General features: G+C 36.2%; 1 protein-coding gene across 1 annotated transcript in view; it reads left to right on the top strand.

The window, feature by feature from the left end:
- Positions 1-608: 608 nt before the first annotated feature.
- The window catches only part of ADAM7 (ADAM metallopeptidase domain 7), a 47,769-nt gene continuing 30,072 nt past the window's right edge, over positions 609-18,305 (top strand). The window contains 5 exon segments of the mRNA XM_019941396.1: positions 609-664; positions 13,409-13,526; positions 14,873-14,949; positions 15,987-16,179; positions 17,466-17,519. Of these exon segments, the coding sequence (XP_019796955.1) occupies positions 609-664; positions 13,409-13,526; positions 14,873-14,949; positions 15,987-16,179; positions 17,466-17,519 (498 nt within the window).

The raw sequence follows: 18,305 nt of genomic DNA, 5'->3' as shown, positions 1-18,305 counted from the left end.
CATGGCCACTGGCAGGCAGCAGGACCATCACCAACAAAGCACCGTGGAAAGCAAAGGCTCAAAATACTCCATATTTGTATGGCACGTGGCTAGAGTTTGAAACTGGAAGGGAATTTCAAACCTTATGCAGGGGCTGGTTACTTTGAAAGATTAAAAGTATTCTTTTTTTTGAGATTATCACTACTGTAGGATTTCTCTGTTATGCTCAGAAGTGAGAGAGCAGGATAATGGGAACCTCACACATTGTCTAAGGGACTTGGGCATACACAAAGCTCCACCATTTGCTGATTACCCTTGAATGGGTGAATTTCCTTTTTGAGACTCAGTTTTTTCATCTGTAAACTGGCTAAATTATTATTTAACTACCACATACTGTTAACACTGAACGAGCAAGTGACGGACAGAGTGAATGCTCAGGGTATAAGTTTTATTTCACCAAGCTTTTAATTTCAAGGCTGAATCAAGACTGTGCATTCTGAGTTAAGGAATATCCAGGTGCCAATACCCCTCCCTCCCTTAATGTTCTCTTTGTGAGGTGACAACTTTGGCCCCATGGGGAGCTTCTGGCACAGGTTTGAGGGCCATTCCCAGCCTCTGCTCCACGATTAATGAAGTGCTGCTGGTACAGTAACATCGAGATCAAGCTGTGCCGGAAGGTATTACTGTGGGTGAAAGCAGTCTACAGAGTTTGAATGGGCAGACTGTAGAGATGGTATCACATTCTTTCCCATTTTCAGAAGAAAGGCACGATCGATATCCAAGTTATTCGAAATATTACTATGACCCTGACTCCTACTACTTGATGGTCCACGAATAGCCCTTAGTCACAGTGATTAGGGGGCTTTTAAGCAGGCTTAGGTTAGCTACACAGAGACCCAAAGAAGCTCCCATTTTCAGGAAAATGAGAATTATTGTGAAATTTTTGTTCAGTCCCAGTGAATCCATAATATTTATCATCTGTTCTATAAAATGAGTGTAGCAATAATGTTATGATAAATTATAATCAAGTTCTTACATTACTATTTATTGAGTACCAACAACATGCAAGGTCTGGTACTGTTAGACTCCGCAGGTGACATGTGAATGCTCGCCGTGGTCTCTGTCTTCAAAGGGCTTGCACATATTTCAGAAGATAAAGTGAAAATTATACTAATAATTCCTATGACTGCGAATATTTGAGAGCAGTGATAGGCAGAGGGTAACTTCAGATATATCACTTTATTAAGAAATAAACAAACAAACTTACTCGATACTGTGGATTCCACTATATCTAGTCTACCATAACAAGCAGAGGAGAAAGACTCACTCAAAGGTACTTACATACCAACATGCAGACTGTAGAGCAGAGCTAGGCAGGGTATCAGGAGTCAGGGGAAGGAAGGAGCAGCGCATGCTATGCTGGGAATAGGGGTAATAGAAGTATCATGAAGAATGTGGTACTAGATGTGTTGGGTTCAGGGAGGGTAGACAGGGGATGATGGCCCCTCACCCCAGACAATGATTTATTATATTTGTCAAATTGGAGGCAAAGGGTGGCATAGAATGAAGCATATGATGAAGCCACAAAAGACTGACAAGTATACTCTGAGTTCTGTTTAATCAACCTTGAACAAAGATGTTTCAGCTGAAATTGTAGGCAGATGAAAGGAGGGCCAACTGTGTAGGAGAACTCCCACAGGCATGCTGATAAAAGGAGCAGGGGCACCAAGAACTGAACGGGCCAACCAACCAAACGGTCACTTGGCTAAAAGTAAAGTCCTTACACCGTTTTGTTGATAATCTTAAAATATCGTGCAAACAGTGGCTAGATAGGATAACTTATGTCTCCTTACATTTGACCATCCATGCTACTAAGAAATCCTCTTCAGAAAGGCAGAAGAGGCCAGAATCTCAGTCATTCATTGGTAATACTCAGTTTCTTGAAAAGAAAATGTAAGCTCTATGGACAATATCCTGAAATAAATGGTTACTTTACACAAAAAGTTTATTGAGAGTCTGTTAAATGCAAGGAACAAGCCTAAGCATTGGGGGTATAGTACCAAACAGGAAAAAATCTCTACATTACATTTTAGAACAGGCAGAGGATGAAAAATAAATACATGAATAAAAGTCTTTACTGACCAGGTACTAAGAAGCCTTCATTCACCAAGTGGGAAGGGGGGTACGGAGTGCTTAGATATTTGTTCAAAGACAGGTGCAATCTAAAATAGAGTGAACAGAGAACGTCTTGGTGAAAAGGTACTGAGGAAAGAGCTAAAAGAGGTGAGGGAGGGAGCCATAGGGATGTTGCCTTGAAGCGACAATGGGCTAGCGTGTCCATCCTGGGTACAGGGAGAAGGACAGAGTAGCTGAAGAGAGCTGAGAAGAGCCAGTGATGAGGTCCAAGAGTCACAGGGCTCCAGACCATGTAGGGACTTGTAAATCTCCACAAGGAATTTAGCTGCCACTCACCATTAGACGGCAAGCCACTGGAGGACACCAAACACAGGAATTGACGTGGCATTGCTTCCATTTTAAGATGATCACTAACTACTTTTGGAAAAGAGACTACGAGGGAGAGGCAAGGATAGACATGGTGAAACCACTGGTCAGGAGGTTACTGTAGTAACAGACTGTGGATTTGCTCAGAGTGGTAGCAGTGGAGGAGAGGAGAAAGATTAGATGCAGAGTATATTCTGAAAGAAGAGCTTCTGGAGCTTCCTGAGAGATGGTGTATGGAATATGAGAGAAAGAGAGGTGCCCAGGCCAACATCAAGGTCTTTGGCTTGAGTAGCTATTTTGATTGACAGCATTGTCATTTCCTGAGATGAGCGGGATGTGCGGAGGTGCAGTTTTGGGGATGAAAATCAGGAGTTTTGTTTCTGTGTATACTGAATTTGTTATGCTCACTAGACATCAAAATAGAGATGCCAAATGGACAACTGGAGTCAAGGAAATAATTCTGGGACCTATGAATTTGGCAATCAACAGCAGCGCAATAGTTTTTAAGACATGTGATTTGTTGAGATCTCCAAGGGAATAAGTATAGACAGAAAAGAGAATAAGTTCAAAGAGTGAGACCTGAGACCCTCCAATGTTTAAAGGTCTGGGACATGTGGAGAAATGAGTGAATCAAAGTAAAAAAAAAAGCATCTAATGAGAGAGAAAAAGCAGGGCTTCCTTTCCAGTAAGGATAGTGTATCAAAAAAAAAGAGAGGGTCAAATGACAAATTGAATATGACCAAGAAATGAAATTGGGACTGAAAATTAACCACAAATTTAAAATATGGAGATCATTGGTGACCTTGATGAGTAATTTCAGTACAGTAGTGGGTACAAAAGAGATTGTCTCTTGTACCTGACTGGAGTGGCTTAAAGAGAGAATGAAGAACTGAGAACAGTGATTATAGATAGCTCCTTGAGAAGTTTTTGCTATAAAAGGAAAATAGCAAGGTTTCTGGAAGGGCATGAGAGATCAAGAGAGTTACTATAAATTGTTTAAAAATGAAAATTACAGCTTGTTGAGGAGTGAAGTGAAGGTGTGACATAGTTCTGTAGGAATTGGACTTGTGGATAGGATCATGAATGCTATCACTTATGCAACTGCAGAAAATCTAATTGCATTTCATTTCATACCCTGTCACCACTTGGCTTTAAATCTATGTTGTTTAAACATTTTGACCTTACCGAAGTTAGTGTATTCCCTAAAGCTCTTATGAAACAGTTAAATTGAAGGTGAGAAATAATGTCAACCCTTCAACAAAATTGAGAGTCGTATATGTATTATGCACTATTCATTAATTATCTTATTAATCTACACAGTGATCTTGTGTAGGAAGCACTATTATCTTTAATTTGCCACGAGGAAACCAAAACTCTAGGAATATTAAGTAATTTGTTCAATGTCACTAGTTAAGTAATGTGACTTTCAGAATTAAGAGGTGAAATTTCTATGCACTCTTTTTAGTCTGGGTCTGCCATTCCCCAGGAATAACCTTGTCCTTTTGGGTAGCAGAGTGAGTCAATTTTTTTATGGCTCTTGTTGCATTTATAACATGACATTTACTATGCATATTAATTTGTGGAAAGTAGGGTAATGATGAAAAAAAAAACTCCGAACTTGTCATTATTCTATCAAGTCAAAATTTCTACTTACAGTGAAGAGGTCTTGGGAAAGGAGAAAAAAATTCAGTAAAAGCATGGAAACATAGCATCCTGATGTTAAAAAAAAATCTTAAAGATCAAATAATCTGATATTCCCAATTTATAAATAAGGCACTGGGGCCCAGAAAATAAGTGATTTGGCAGAGGTAGCAGAATTAGTCACAGGTGAACACAGAGTTCCTGATTTTGAATCTAGTGTTCTTTTCAATGCACTTAAAACACAATTAATGGGCTGAAACTAGCTTCTACAAAAAGAATTGCAAGTTCCCCTTAATTAACGTGGTTTTGGAGTACTTTATAATGATATTTCTTTTAAAGTCAGACATAAAACGCTACCCTTTATTCCAGTATTTCTGTGTGAAGTTTTTGCCATTTCTATTGTAATTTGAATAAGATTTTTTTTTATTCACTTCATTCTCTTCATTCACTTGAATTTACTGCCCCTTTTCTTCATGTTTCTCTTGGCAAAGGACATACAAGAATAAGCGTTTTGAGTCTGCAGAGTGCGCCGCCGTTTCTGACTTAGAATATATTCTTTATCATCTGTCATGCTTCCTGGGCCTCCACTATTGTGAATTCACTCTGTTAAGTCCTTAAGAAGGGGGGCTTCCCTGGTGGCGCAGTGGTTGAGAGTCCACCTGCCGTTGCAGGGGACACGGGTTCGTGCCCCGGTCCGGGAAGATCCCACGTGCCGCGGAGCGGCTGGGCCTGTGAGCCATGGCTGCTAACCCTGCGCGTCCGGAGCCTGTGCTCCGCAACGGGAGAGGCCACAACAGTGAGAGGCCCACATACCACAAAAAAAAAAAAAAGGAAAAAAAAAGAAGGGGTGAGGGATTGCTCTCTAAGTTGCTGGCTAGGAGAGGGGGAGGTGGACTGAGGGAAAGAAAGAGAGAAGGACGCTCAGGACGGCAAACCTGAAGGGGTACCTGGATTGTGAGGGAGGTCAAAGGGAGAAAGTGGACATGCGCTTCACAAAGCTGGGAAGCCCCCAAGACACATACTGCTTCACTGCTTGTTAAAGGGTGATCCTAGTAATGATAAGGATTGGACACAAGAATGTACAACCTCCAAACCCCTCCCTGAAACCAAGATGGCATTCGATCGGAGAACCTCATATGAGAGGTTGCTTCACTAATTTGCAGCTAAGATATGAGCGGACAGAACGTTCTCATATTTGTCTAATTTTTAAAATCTGCTTTTGTCTGATAAGCAGACTTCCCAGAGCCACTTTGATAGAAATCTGCTTCAGGGATCACTGTTTGTTTCTAAAGCTTTATATACTTTAGTGATGATGTTAATTTAAACACAGAAAGCTGTGACCTGAGAGTGAGAATAAATTATAAACTAGTTATATTATAATATTGCACTATTCCACACTAGTCACTTGATAGAGCTTTATGAGAAAAAATAAAGTTTCTTTTCCCCTCAAAAAAAGCACTAGTGTATAATAAGAACACAGAGCCATGCAGAAATTTTATCTTAATGTCTGCTTTTCACTTATTGATTATGGGTCACGAGTAAGTTCCAAAAATTTTTCTTCTTTGAAAGTTGTTGGCTGTTTCACCTGGATTAGCCATGGATAATGTCACATCTCTAATCTTATAGACATGCTAGAAAGTTAGCTCAGCCATAACTAAAGGCATCAGACAAATGCCTTTAAGCCTTATCCTTTAACATGACACCATAAATAATTGGGATTTCACAATTGGTATTTTAAACATTGTTTATTCTAGTTTCCACAATTTAGACTGTAATAAAGGCAAGCTCAATATAGTTCCAACCTATCACCCAATTTAAAATGCTCTCTTTAACTGTCACTGTGAATGAAGCTGCTAAGTTCCATTTGATATGTGGATGAGTATTTGTTTGGTGATGGGTCAGATATGCTGAGTACGCCAATCAGTCTTCAACTATCTCTTGTAATGACCTGAAAGATTATCAGAAACTCTACTGGTAGAGATGCTCATTTGGATTAAAGTTGTTTCAATTACGTTCAAAATTTTTAGAAACACACGTGGATGTAGCCAGATAATAATCATGTTGCAAATTAGGTTTATTTCATTCAACAAATTTATATTGAATACAGTGTGTATATGCAAGGCACTGCTAGATTTGTGGTACCAGAGTAAGAAAAAGCCATTAGTTTGGTTGAGAACCACCTTGTTAGTGACTGTATATAACATTCCAAGAATCGAGCCCTGGATATCTGAGGTATTTAGATACTGAGGAGGGAAGGATGATGCAACAACTGAGACTAAGAAAAAGCAGTGAATAAGCACGGAGGAGATCCACAAATGAGCTAAACTCTTCAAAAGGTGAAAGTCATCAACAGTGTCAAAGGTTGTAAAAGGTCAAGTTAGTGAAGATTGAAAATTGACCACTGGATCTGGCAAAGGTGCAGATCAGCAGTAACATTGACAAGAAGTGTTTCATTGAGTAAAGGATGAAAAGTATGTTTGGAGTAATTTCAAGAGCAAATGGGGAGAGAGGAACTGTACATTCATCTTTCAAGAAGCTGTGCTATTAAAAGAAGTCAGGAAAGCAGTAGTAGCTGGGTGGAAGGTAGGGTGATGTAAAAGAAGAAATGCTTTTTGAAAAGATATAAAAATGGCAGCATATTTGTATATATACTAATTGAGAGTATTCAGTCTCGAGAAAGAACTTGCCAGAATGATGATATTGGGGCTAGGGGACAAGAAGAAACGGAATCCAATATATTAATGGTGGGTAGACCTTAGAGGAATGGGCAGTACATTTATAGAAACAAGAGAGAACTAGTCTCTTGTCTTAAGAGACTACTGTCTTAAGACTTAATCCAGACTAATATGAAAATTTCCAATATGAATCTACAAGATGAGCCTGGACAGGGCACGAAATGAGTTGGGAGCATCTTGTAGTTCTAGAAAGTAAGGAAGCTCTCAAACAAACGAAAAAACAAACCCAAACCCACATTGATGGGAATATGTCAAGAGAACACAGGGGGCCAGCTGAAAGATCTCTCAGTGGCCAAAAGGACAATTTGAGCAACAAAGGCAATAACATGGTTTTGGACCATAACACAAAGTATCAGTTAATATCCATGAGCCCATATTGATATAAATAAAAGACCGAACAAGTAAATTAATGAGGGAGAATAGACAAATCTCCCATAAGGAAGAATCAAAAAACTGATGTAGAAACGTGCCCCCCGCCCCCACCAGGAGGAGCCCTACCCTTTGAGCATGGGCTGTGCATAGTGATTTCCTTTCAAAGAGTAGACAGAATAATATGGAAGGAGGAAAAAGTATAACTTTAAAGTGGAAAAAGCTGACAAATGCTACCTCAGCAAAGCAGTCCATGGTAACATCAGTAATAAGTCATGTTGACAGCATGTACTTTTTATTTGATGTGATGAAAAGGGGCACTTGATTTTGTTTTCTATCAAGTCTCCATAACTCCAGTCTAAACATGAGAAAAACATCAGAAAAACCGAAATTGAGGGAAAGCCTACAAAAAACCTGACCAGCATGCTTCAAAACTGTCAAGGTCATCAAAAATAACGGACGTCTGAAAAGCTATCACAATCTAGAGGAGCCTAAGGAGAAATGACAACTAAATATAATGTGTCCTGGATGGAATCCTAAAACAGTAAAAGGACATTAGACAAAAACTATGGAAATCTGGATAAATGTAGCCTTTAATTGATAATATCAATCTTGGTTCATTAGTTGTGACAAATATACCAGAGTAATATAAGGTGTTAACAACAGGAAAACCTGAGTTGTGGGGTCCATGGGAATTTTCTGTATTGTCTATCCAATGTTTCTCTAAATCTAAAATGCTTCTAAAATTAAAATGAATTCAAAATTAAACAAAAATAAATATAATTCTAAAATAAAAAAAGTGAAAATTTTGTTTATTGACAGCAGAATGACAAGATGAAAAGCAATATTATCACATTTAACAATACTAACAACAGTTTCATTATATTAGCTAATATAAAATCCATATTCAAGCACTGAAATTTCAAAAGTCCCATTATAACATCTTGTTACACACACACACACACACACACACACACACACACACACACACACACACCTATACATATAGTTATGTCGTAAGATGGGATTCAACCCTTCTTATTTGATTGAGCACCTAGTTTCTTGTCTGGCCATCTATGAATTCTGCATCTTTACAATAAAGTTCTAATTTTATATTAAACTTGTAATCAAAAAAGTCCTAACTAATGCGTTCCTCACATTCAACAAACACAAACCTCCCCTCTTCCTCCCTCAAAGCTGCCCCTCCTTCAAAAGATCCACCTTTCAGTGGTGAAAAAGTTAAACAAACCAGAAACCTGGGGCAATCCTTGACTCTTTTCTTTTGCCTCCTCTATCAAGCAATCACTAAGCCTTGAAGATTCTAGTATGTAAATAGTCTTTGGAATCATCTACTCATCACTATTCCTGCAGCCACTCCCCTGCTCAAATCACCTGTACACCATCAATAACCTGTAAATTCTTTTTCTGCCTACAGTCGTGATTTCTGCTGATCCATTATCCATAGTAAGCAAGCCATCTAAAATACCAGACCAACTTCTGCATTCTTCTGCCTAAACCTTTTGCTTCTCTTTGCTCTTAGGCTAAAGTCCAAATCCTCTTAAGTGACTTAGTGGGCTGTACATGATTTGACTCTTTCCTAACTTTTCGTTTCTCATTTCTATTCAACTTACACTTGATTTTCTGGCAATATTAAACCTCTCTCTGTCCTTCAAATGTGTCAAGCTTCTTCCTACCTCAGGGCCTTTGCATGTGCTGTTCCTTGCCCCTGACCCCTCTTTTCAATATCTCTCACACAGTCACTGAATTTCTCGTATTATGATGCTTATAATACCCAATTACATTTGCTTGATTTTTTCTTTGCCAAGCTGTGGCTTCCTTGAGGGCAGTGACCTGTATCTTGTGCACCACTGTTGAATAAATGAATAAACATATACCCATAATCCCATCAAGACATACAAATACAAATATGCTCATTAACATTTCACTATATTTATTTTATATCATATTTCTTTGTCTATCCATTCCTCTATCATCCATCCATCCTCCATCTTATTTTTATGCATACCAAATTATATTGCAGACATTAGTATACTTCCCCCTAAGTACTTCAGCAAGCATATCATTAGAGTTTAATATGTGTTGACAGTTTTTCTTTTGATGTAAAATTTTCATGCAATGAAATGCACAACCTCAAGTGTACATGCATTGAATTTTGATGAATGCACATACCTGTGTTACCCAAATTTCTATACAAGTGAATTATAAAAGAACTGTCACTCAGAAAATTTCCTCCTCCTCCTTCCTAGTCAACTTCTCTCAAAACCTATTCACAGAGATTTTACTCATCATAGATTATTCTGTCCATTCTGGAAGTTTTTATAAATAGATTTACACTGCATGTACCCTTTGTGTAAGGCTTCTTTATTTTAGCATTCCATAGACAGAGATTCATTCATGTAGTTCATGTATCAGAAGTGTGGTTCTTTTCCTTTCTGAGTACTACTCCATGATGTGTACGTATACGTATATATATATATGTGTGTGTGGGGGGGGGGTGTATATACATATATATATATGTATACACACACACACACACACACACACACACACACACATATACACGTTAGCATTTTTTTATCCATTCTATTGATGGAGACCTTGGCTGTTTCCAGCACTTGGCTATCATGAGTAAAGCTTGAATGAGCATTCTTGTATAGTCCTTTTATAAATATATGTTTTCATTTCTCCTTGGTGAACGCCAAGGAGTGAAGTTTCTGGATCACAGGGTATGTATATGTTTAGTTTTATAAAAAATTGTTGAAGATCTTCATACAATTGAAGTTGTTGAAGATCTGAGTTGAAGATCTTCATACAATTTGGAGATTAGCCAAATTGTCAGATATATTTCTTGTTAACTGTTTTCTCCATCCTGTTACTTTTTATATTCATTTTCTTAATATTCTTTTAAAAAGTAAAATTTATAATTTTGAAGAAATTTCAATTTACTAAATTTTCTAACGTTTTCAGGGTTTTAGTTTTGGTCTATTATCATCTTGAATTTGTGTTTGTGTTTGTGTGTGTGTGCCTGTGTGTGTGTGTGTAATTTGAAGGTGGGTCAAGGTTCTTGGTTTTGCATATACATAGCCAGCCTCTTTTGTTGAATTGCCTTTCTTTGGATTGGATAGCTTTTGCACCTTTGACCAAAAGCAAATGACTATTTCTGAGCTCTCTATTTTATCCTGTTCACCTCCTTTTCAATCCCCAAGCTATGACCACATTGTCTTGATTACTGCAGCTTTAAAGTAAGTCTAAAAGCCAGTGTGGGTAACATATAATTTTGCTCTTCTTTTGCAGAATTAAAAAAAATTCTAGATCCTTAGCATTTCTCTATAAAATTTAGAACTCACTTGTTAATTTTTATTTTTTAAAGAGCCTGCTAGAAGTTTGGTTGTGATTTTACTGAATTTATACATGAATTTAAAAGAATTGATATCAACAATATTGAGTCTTCGTGTTGCATCTCTATATTAATTTAGATCTTTAATTTCTATCAACAATGTTTTGTAGTTTACAGTGTACAGCTCTCAGACGTCTTTGCTTAGATGTATTTCTACATATTTAATGCTTTCAGTGCTCTTGTAAGCAGAATTGTTTTTTATTATTTCATTTTTCTGTTGTGAGGTCTTAATCTACGGATTTATCTATTGTTTCATAGATTACTTAGAGATGTTCATCAGCAAGTATTGGCAGTTGTATATCTTTCTTTCTAGTCATTATTCCTTTTATTTCTATGCTTTATTGTAATGGCTAGGAACTCCAGTACAATCTGAGTAGAAATAGAAGAGTTGGCAATATTACAGTATCCCTGATCTTAAGGGAAAAGTGATAAATATTGAATGATTAATATTATATTGCCAATAGACTTGTCATTTGTGTACTTTATGAGATTAAGATAGCTTCCTGAGAAGTTTACTGAAAGCATTTCATCTGTATCCATTGAAATGTCCATATGGTAATTTACACGGATTGATATTTGAATGTTAAACCATATTTGCATCCCTGTGATAAAACTCTCTTTGCTGTATACAGTTCACGAAGATTTTCTTAAGGATTTTGACACCATGTTAATGATAGATATTATTCTGCATTTTTAGTTTTGTGTGTGTGATGTCTTTGTCACATATTTAATATTAAGAGGTGAATTGGGAAGTGTTCTTAAAAATGAATTGGGAAGTGTTCTCTCTTCCTATATTTTCTGAAGAATGTTATTTTTAGATTGTTGAATAGAATTCACGAATGAAACTACCTTGAGGGACATTTTGTGTGTATGTGTGTGGAGGAGGTTTTATGATTACAAATTCAATTTTATTGAGAGGGTTATTCGGATTTTCTATTTCATTTTATGTCAGTTTTAAATTGTAATTTACAAGGAAAATGTATATTTCACGTATGTTGTCAAATTTTTGGTATAAAGTATTTCATAATATTCTCTGATTATTCTTTTAATATCTGTGGTACCTTAAATGATAATCTTTTTATAATTTCTAATATTGGTAATCTGAGTTCTCCCTCTTTTTTTTCTTGACAAATCTAAAGAGGTTTATCAATTTGTTGATCTTTTTAAATAACCACCCTTTGAATTTGTTTATTATTGCTACTGTCTGTTTATTTCACTGAATCCATCTATTATCTTTATTATTTAATTTATTCCACTTATTTAGTGTTTACTTTTTTATGCAAACATTTGATCTTTTTGTCATAGTATTTAAAATATTTAAAACCATGACATTTCCTTCAAGCATTAATTTAGATGCAATTCAAACACCTTGACATCTTTTATTTTTATTATCATTCCTTTCAAAATATTGTCTAATTTCTTTTAAGATTTCTTCTTTGATTCATGGATTATTTAAGAGTGGGTTATTTAATTTCCAATATTTGGTAGTTTTTACATACCCTTTCTCAAGCTTTGTATGATATCATTTTTAAAAACATGTATTGCAATTTGTTTTATGGCCAAACCTATGTTCTAATTTGTTAAACATACCTTGAAAAGAATATGTATTTTGCAGTTACTGGGTGAAGTGCTCTATAAACAACAATTAGGACAAAGTGGTTGATAGGATTATTTAGATCTTCTATTTTTACTTATATTACTTGTTTATCTGTTCTGTCAACTGCTGAGGGAGGAATGTCAAAACATTCAATTATGATTTGGAATTGTTTATCTTTTCAATTTTTAAAATATTTTCTTCATGTTTTGGAAGCTTAGCTATTAGGTTATACACATGTACTATTATTTTTTCTTTATGGTGAATTTACTCTTTTATCATTATGCCATTATGGAATGCCCGTCTTTTTGGGAACTGTACTCTACCTGATATCAATACAGCTTAGCTCCGCATTCACATATTTACTGTTTCCATAATGTACTATTTTTCATGCCAACCTACCTGTGCCTTAACATTTAAAATGTGTCTCTTGTAAGATGGCAAGTAGTTGGGTTCTGCCTTTTTAGTGGATTCTGACAATCTGATTTCTAATTGGAAAGTTTAATCCATTAACATTTAATGTCATGAATGATATGGTTGTATTTAATATTGAATTTCTGTTTGCCTCTCATTTTGTTCCTCTGGTTTTCTCTTCCTGCCCTTCTTTGGATCTTCGAATTATTTGATTTCTTTTTTACTCTTATCTACTGGCTTTTTGTTTATCGATTGTTTTTATAGCAATATCTCTCTGCTTTAGTTTAAAGCTTTTGTTTTAGAGGTTACAATATTTACAGTTAATATTGTATAATTTCACGTAAAATGTAAAAACTTTGCAATCATGTTAAATCCATATCTATGTACATATGATACATATATCTTAATACATATTAACCCAACAGCTGTATATTTAGATAAAACATATATAGTATATACATTTATACATATGATACATATACATCACAATTTTTTGCATTAATTTTGGCGCTTAAGGCAAGAAGATTTTTACTTAGATAATATTTTCTCTAGGTTCTTCTCAAAATGATGCCTTGTTAAAACTGCCAGAATCTTTTACCATCTTTATCAAACCATGAAATCTAGGTAGAAAGGCTTTTCATGTGACTGGGATTGATTTTGCTTATTTGCTTTTAGCATAAGAGGATCTTGCTGAGAAGTGAAAGCAGCCTAGAGCCTTCACTCTCACATAACAGGTTTTATCTGCTAACTTTTTAGAATAAGCGAATCTCACTACCTCTCTGCCCTCTTTTCCAGGCAGTTCCTAGCCTCAGATTACAGTGAGACATACTACTCCACAAAAGGAGAGCAGATCACCAAGCATCCTCAGATCATGGTATCTTATGGGACCTTCCTATGTCTCTTCTCTGAAACTATTGTTTCCTCGTATGATTTTTAAATCCCATCCTAGCTTTACAAGCAGCTTCAGAAAGTGTTACATCAGAAATTACTCCTGCATTGACTACCATCACTGAATGATTCTAGAACAGAAACTATGACATTCTGACCTCTAAAGGAGATTGATCACTGCCTAACAAGCAAATCAATGACTGCTAATGTATTTTCCTTTACCACACTGACTTCTATGTACCCAAAATGGGGTTAAGTCTGGAGGAAGGGTAAAGCAGGACACCAGAGAAGTATAAGGTACCATGATGGAATAGTAATTAAGCTAAAGGATAAAACTTCAAGACATGAAACAAGTTTAAAACTTCCATCTAACTGACCCTTATGGGAGTCAAATCCTCTTGCCCTGTCCTTCTGATGCACCAACACTGAATCCTCTCCTTCATTCTCCAAATGAATCTTTGTTCATTAATCATGAATATTATTCCAATGGATATGAGTTCTATTTTTATATTTATTCCCCTTTACAGAACATGCCCACTGCAGCCTTCTAGCCAAGGATGACTTTATTCTCTTCTATTAAATGTATACTTTTAAACCATATTGCCTCTGTTTAAGGCAGCTATCAACTATGAAATCTCAGTCATAATGCAATCTTTGTAAAATAGAACAGTAAGAAAACTGGGTAACATTCTTTTATACAGTGAGTGGTTGTTCGTCTGTGAGAGTCTGCGGTCCAGGACCATGGAAAGTGTCACACATAGGCAGGAGCTGAACATAAGGAACTGATGGAAAGAGAAATTATTTGGCGGAATCACCATGGATGGAACACCCAGTAGGGAGTAATAAAGATACCAACTTGATCGAAGCAGAGAGGCAGGAGACAAAGCCACGAGGGGACCTGGTTGGAGAGTGAGACCTAATTTCTGCGATCATCAAAAATTTTGACTTTATTTCATAGGCAACTGGGGGAAATTTATAGTAATAGCACAGGAGGGGTAGTCTGATAGGATTTTAAGATGGATTAAAAAAGTAATATTTCAAAGGAAAAGGGTCACATTTCTGAGGTTAGCATCAACTAATAGACTCTTAAATTTGTGAAAGAAGAATTCATACACTGCTTCACACAAAGTAATCATGCAATTAAAATAAAAGGCTTCTAAAGTAGCTTCGAAATTTTCCAATGAACGAATGCATGAATGAATGCAGAAATGAACATAAGTGTAGTTTGTGAAAATGAAATAATGATGTATTGTGAACATAAAATATGTAGGTATTAATATTTATATAATATCAATACATGTACTTACATCAGTAGCCTCTTATCTATTTTAGGATCACTGTTTTTACCAAGGATCCATCATACATGAATTTGATTGTGCTGCCAGTATCAGCACATGTAACGGTCTGAGGTATGCACCGTATCTTTCTACCTTTATGAGTTTTCCTATGAATTTTCAAAGACATTCACGTCTCTTTTCTTTTTAAGACCTTTAAATAGAAAAATTAATGGAAAAAAGCTACTGTATATTTTCAGCATGAGGATCCACTCCAGCCCATTGTTTATGTTCATTTTTGAAAAAAAGATGTAAAGCACAGCCCTAAGCAAGACAAGTTTTTCAGTATATGATCAAGGGATTCAGAGTTGGAAGGTGACTGGAACTCATCCAGCCTGTCCTCTCATGTTACAGATCAGGATACTGACATCAGAGACTTGCTCCTGAGCATTCATTTTGCTGGTGGTTGAACTCGGTCCAAAAACCAGGCCTCCTAATTTGTAGGCCTGTGAATTCCCACTGCATCACACCACAACGCTTCACAGCTTTTTACTAAATTAGGCAGTGTTTCCAGACTCTGGAAAGTAAAAAATGTCAGAAGTAAAGCCTATATTGTTGTCTCTAGATCTTGGGCTCAAGGACAAAGGAAGAAGATGTGGGGTGGCAAAGAGTAAAGAGCAAGAAACCTGTGTCTTCATTTTTGAGGATTTTACTTGAGTAGGTCCCAGAATTTTAAAGAATGAGAAACCCTTTAATGACACAATTACCACATAATAGTGTCTGTACCTTCATATATTTACTCTGTAATTAATGAATGATGGACATGAAAATTCACAAAATTTTTGCAAGAACTCACACTTGCCAGAGGTCCTCAACCCTGGGTGGGAATTGTTACTCTACCTATGCTTCAAAGGAGAGGTTGGGCTGTTAAACTTCTGAAAATCCAGATGAGCTGACTCTTAGAAAAGTTATTGAGTCAAAGGTTACATGCCATCTCACCTCTTTGTCTCTCAGAATACCTGGCTACATGCTTACATGAGGCCTTGACTCTGCAGTTTCCCTTTCTTGAAAAGGCAAACTCCATAAAGTGGAACAGAGAAATATTGTGTAAGTAATGTAGCAGTAAAATGAAAGAGATCTTAAAGAGACAATTGTATTCCCAATTTCCACAGGGGGTTCTTCAGGGTGAGTGACCGAAGGTACCTCATTGAACCAGTGAAATATTCAGATGAAGGAGAACATGTGGTGTTCAAATATAAACCCCAGATGCAGCAACCTGCCAATTATTCCTGTACAGAGCTCAATTTTACCAGGACAGCTGTTCCAAATGACAATACTAAATCCATGGAAGACTCCAAAATGGAAGTGAGTGCCTTATTTTTAAATTATCTTTATCCCAAGTCAAATGCCTCTTACTTTCTTACTGATCTCAAGAGAGAGATTATGAGCCCAATTAATGAAGTGTATAGGCTGCCTGAATCTGAATCTTCATTGTTTGAAATCTGAAATGTCAAACTTTTGTTTTTGTTATCTATACAGAAAGTGTTCATTCCCTACAGCAAATCCCAGTTTGTCTCATCAGTTTCTAAGAAGGGGCATATCTACAATCCTACATATAGATTTATAGTATTAGGGCTATAAGTGGTTGGAAAGAATGAAATTTACATCTTGAAATCTCTCTTAGATATTATCTTTTCTTTCCTTGTCTTTCCTGCCACTTTTTTGGGAGGAGATGTTGATGATAAGCCAGGTTATCCCCCTTTCATCACGCAAAATATTCTAATTGTTAAGGTGGAATTTCTAGTAGAATGAAGGCACAATGATAGTCCTCCATATTTTAGGCTTTTCTATACTTGTTCATATCAACTTAAATCCCCTCTACATGTTAGCCTTTAAGATGTGTGAGTGTTTATTTTCTTCACATATCCACGGTGTAGACTGTGTCTGAAACTTACTAGATGCCTAATAGATGGGGTTTTTTGATTGAATAAATCAATAAATAAATGATCACTTAGTTCAGAAAAGAATGACAGTCAAATATTTGAACAATATGCCTCTGGTTTATATTCAAGAGCATATGCATGTACCTCAATGCATGACACTGAAAGCTGAAAACTTAGAATTTCTTGGTATTGTGTTTTATAAAATAAAAGATCTATAAATAACAACTTTCATATCTTTCCTTGGAATTGACACTCCCATAAAGGGAGACTGGGAGATAGAAGAGGAGTAGAAGGAATACAGTCACTCCTGTTGGCCAGTTATATGTCTTGCTCTCAACTGTAAATGGTCCTTTTACATGAGCTTACTTAGTAAGCATTTAGTTTGTAAATTAAAAAAAACCCTAAATGTTAAAAACTGGATTCATGATTCTTTGTTTATAATCCTTATTTTACCTGAAAGACTAAACAAAAATAAAAAGGGTAATAAAATATGGAATGTTGTTTCAGGTTTACTAGAATCTGATGCATAGAACCACACGTTTTAATAATATAGTGGGTTTTATTTACCTACATTTCTAGAATTATTAGATATACTCCTGCATGTCAACTTCCAATAATACTAACATTTCTCACCTTGAAAATTTTAGCTTAAAATGTTAAGATAAGAGACATTAACCGTACTTCATTCAATTTTCCATAAATTTCCAGAGTATGGAAAAGGAAAAGTATATTGAACTGTTCATTGTTGCTGATGATAACATGGTAAGTTTTCAGAGAAACATTTGCTCCCCATTCATTCTTATAAAACTATAGTTGTGATTTTTAACAAAGAGAAAGTAGTATTTCAATCAGAATTCCATTCCAGGTTCCATGTTCTGTTTTTAGCTTCCCCAAACAGGCATATATAAGAGATGATAATGTCCTTTGGCAGTACAGCAGACTAAACCAAAATAGAACCTCCCTCCACATCATGAACATGTTCAAAAAATTTTGAACAATTTCAAAAAATTGAAAATATGTTCACCATCTATAGTTGAGCTAAAAAAAACACAGAAAATCTCCAAGTGCTAAAAATGAGGCAGAGAATCTCCATCGAAACAGTAACTAAAATTCAAAGGCATGGTGACACAACACACAGTATACAGAATATATTGCATAAGGCCCAGAGCCACAAAGGGCTGTCCCATCTCTGAAAGGAAACTGGAAAAGCTCTCTAGTGAAACTGCAGAGAGAAAGGAAACGTTTTGTTTGTCTGCCTGTAGCAATGGGCAGGGAAAATGTTATGCATGAGAAAACAAAATCCTAAGCCTGTGTCCTGCACTGATGTGGAGCATGACATACTTTTCTTTAGACACAGAAATGCCACGCCAAGCTTTCAACAAAAAAACTGATCAGAAATTCGGTAAACTGCTAGACTCCAAGTCAAAAATGCCCTATAATCATAATCCAAGGTAAAACTAATCACACGAGGAAGAGTCAACCAACATAATGAAAAGAAGAATGAGCTCTCCAAGAACTGCAAATCATCCAACGATATTTCAGATTATA

Source organism: Tursiops truncatus, chromosome 6 (genome assembly GCF_011762595.2).
Source record: "Tursiops truncatus isolate mTurTru1 chromosome 6, mTurTru1.mat.Y, whole genome shotgun sequence".
NCBI classification, from domain to species: Eukaryota; Metazoa; Chordata; class Mammalia; order Artiodactyla; family Delphinidae; genus Tursiops; species Tursiops truncatus.
This window is presented reverse-complemented; position numbering and strand designations above follow the sequence as displayed.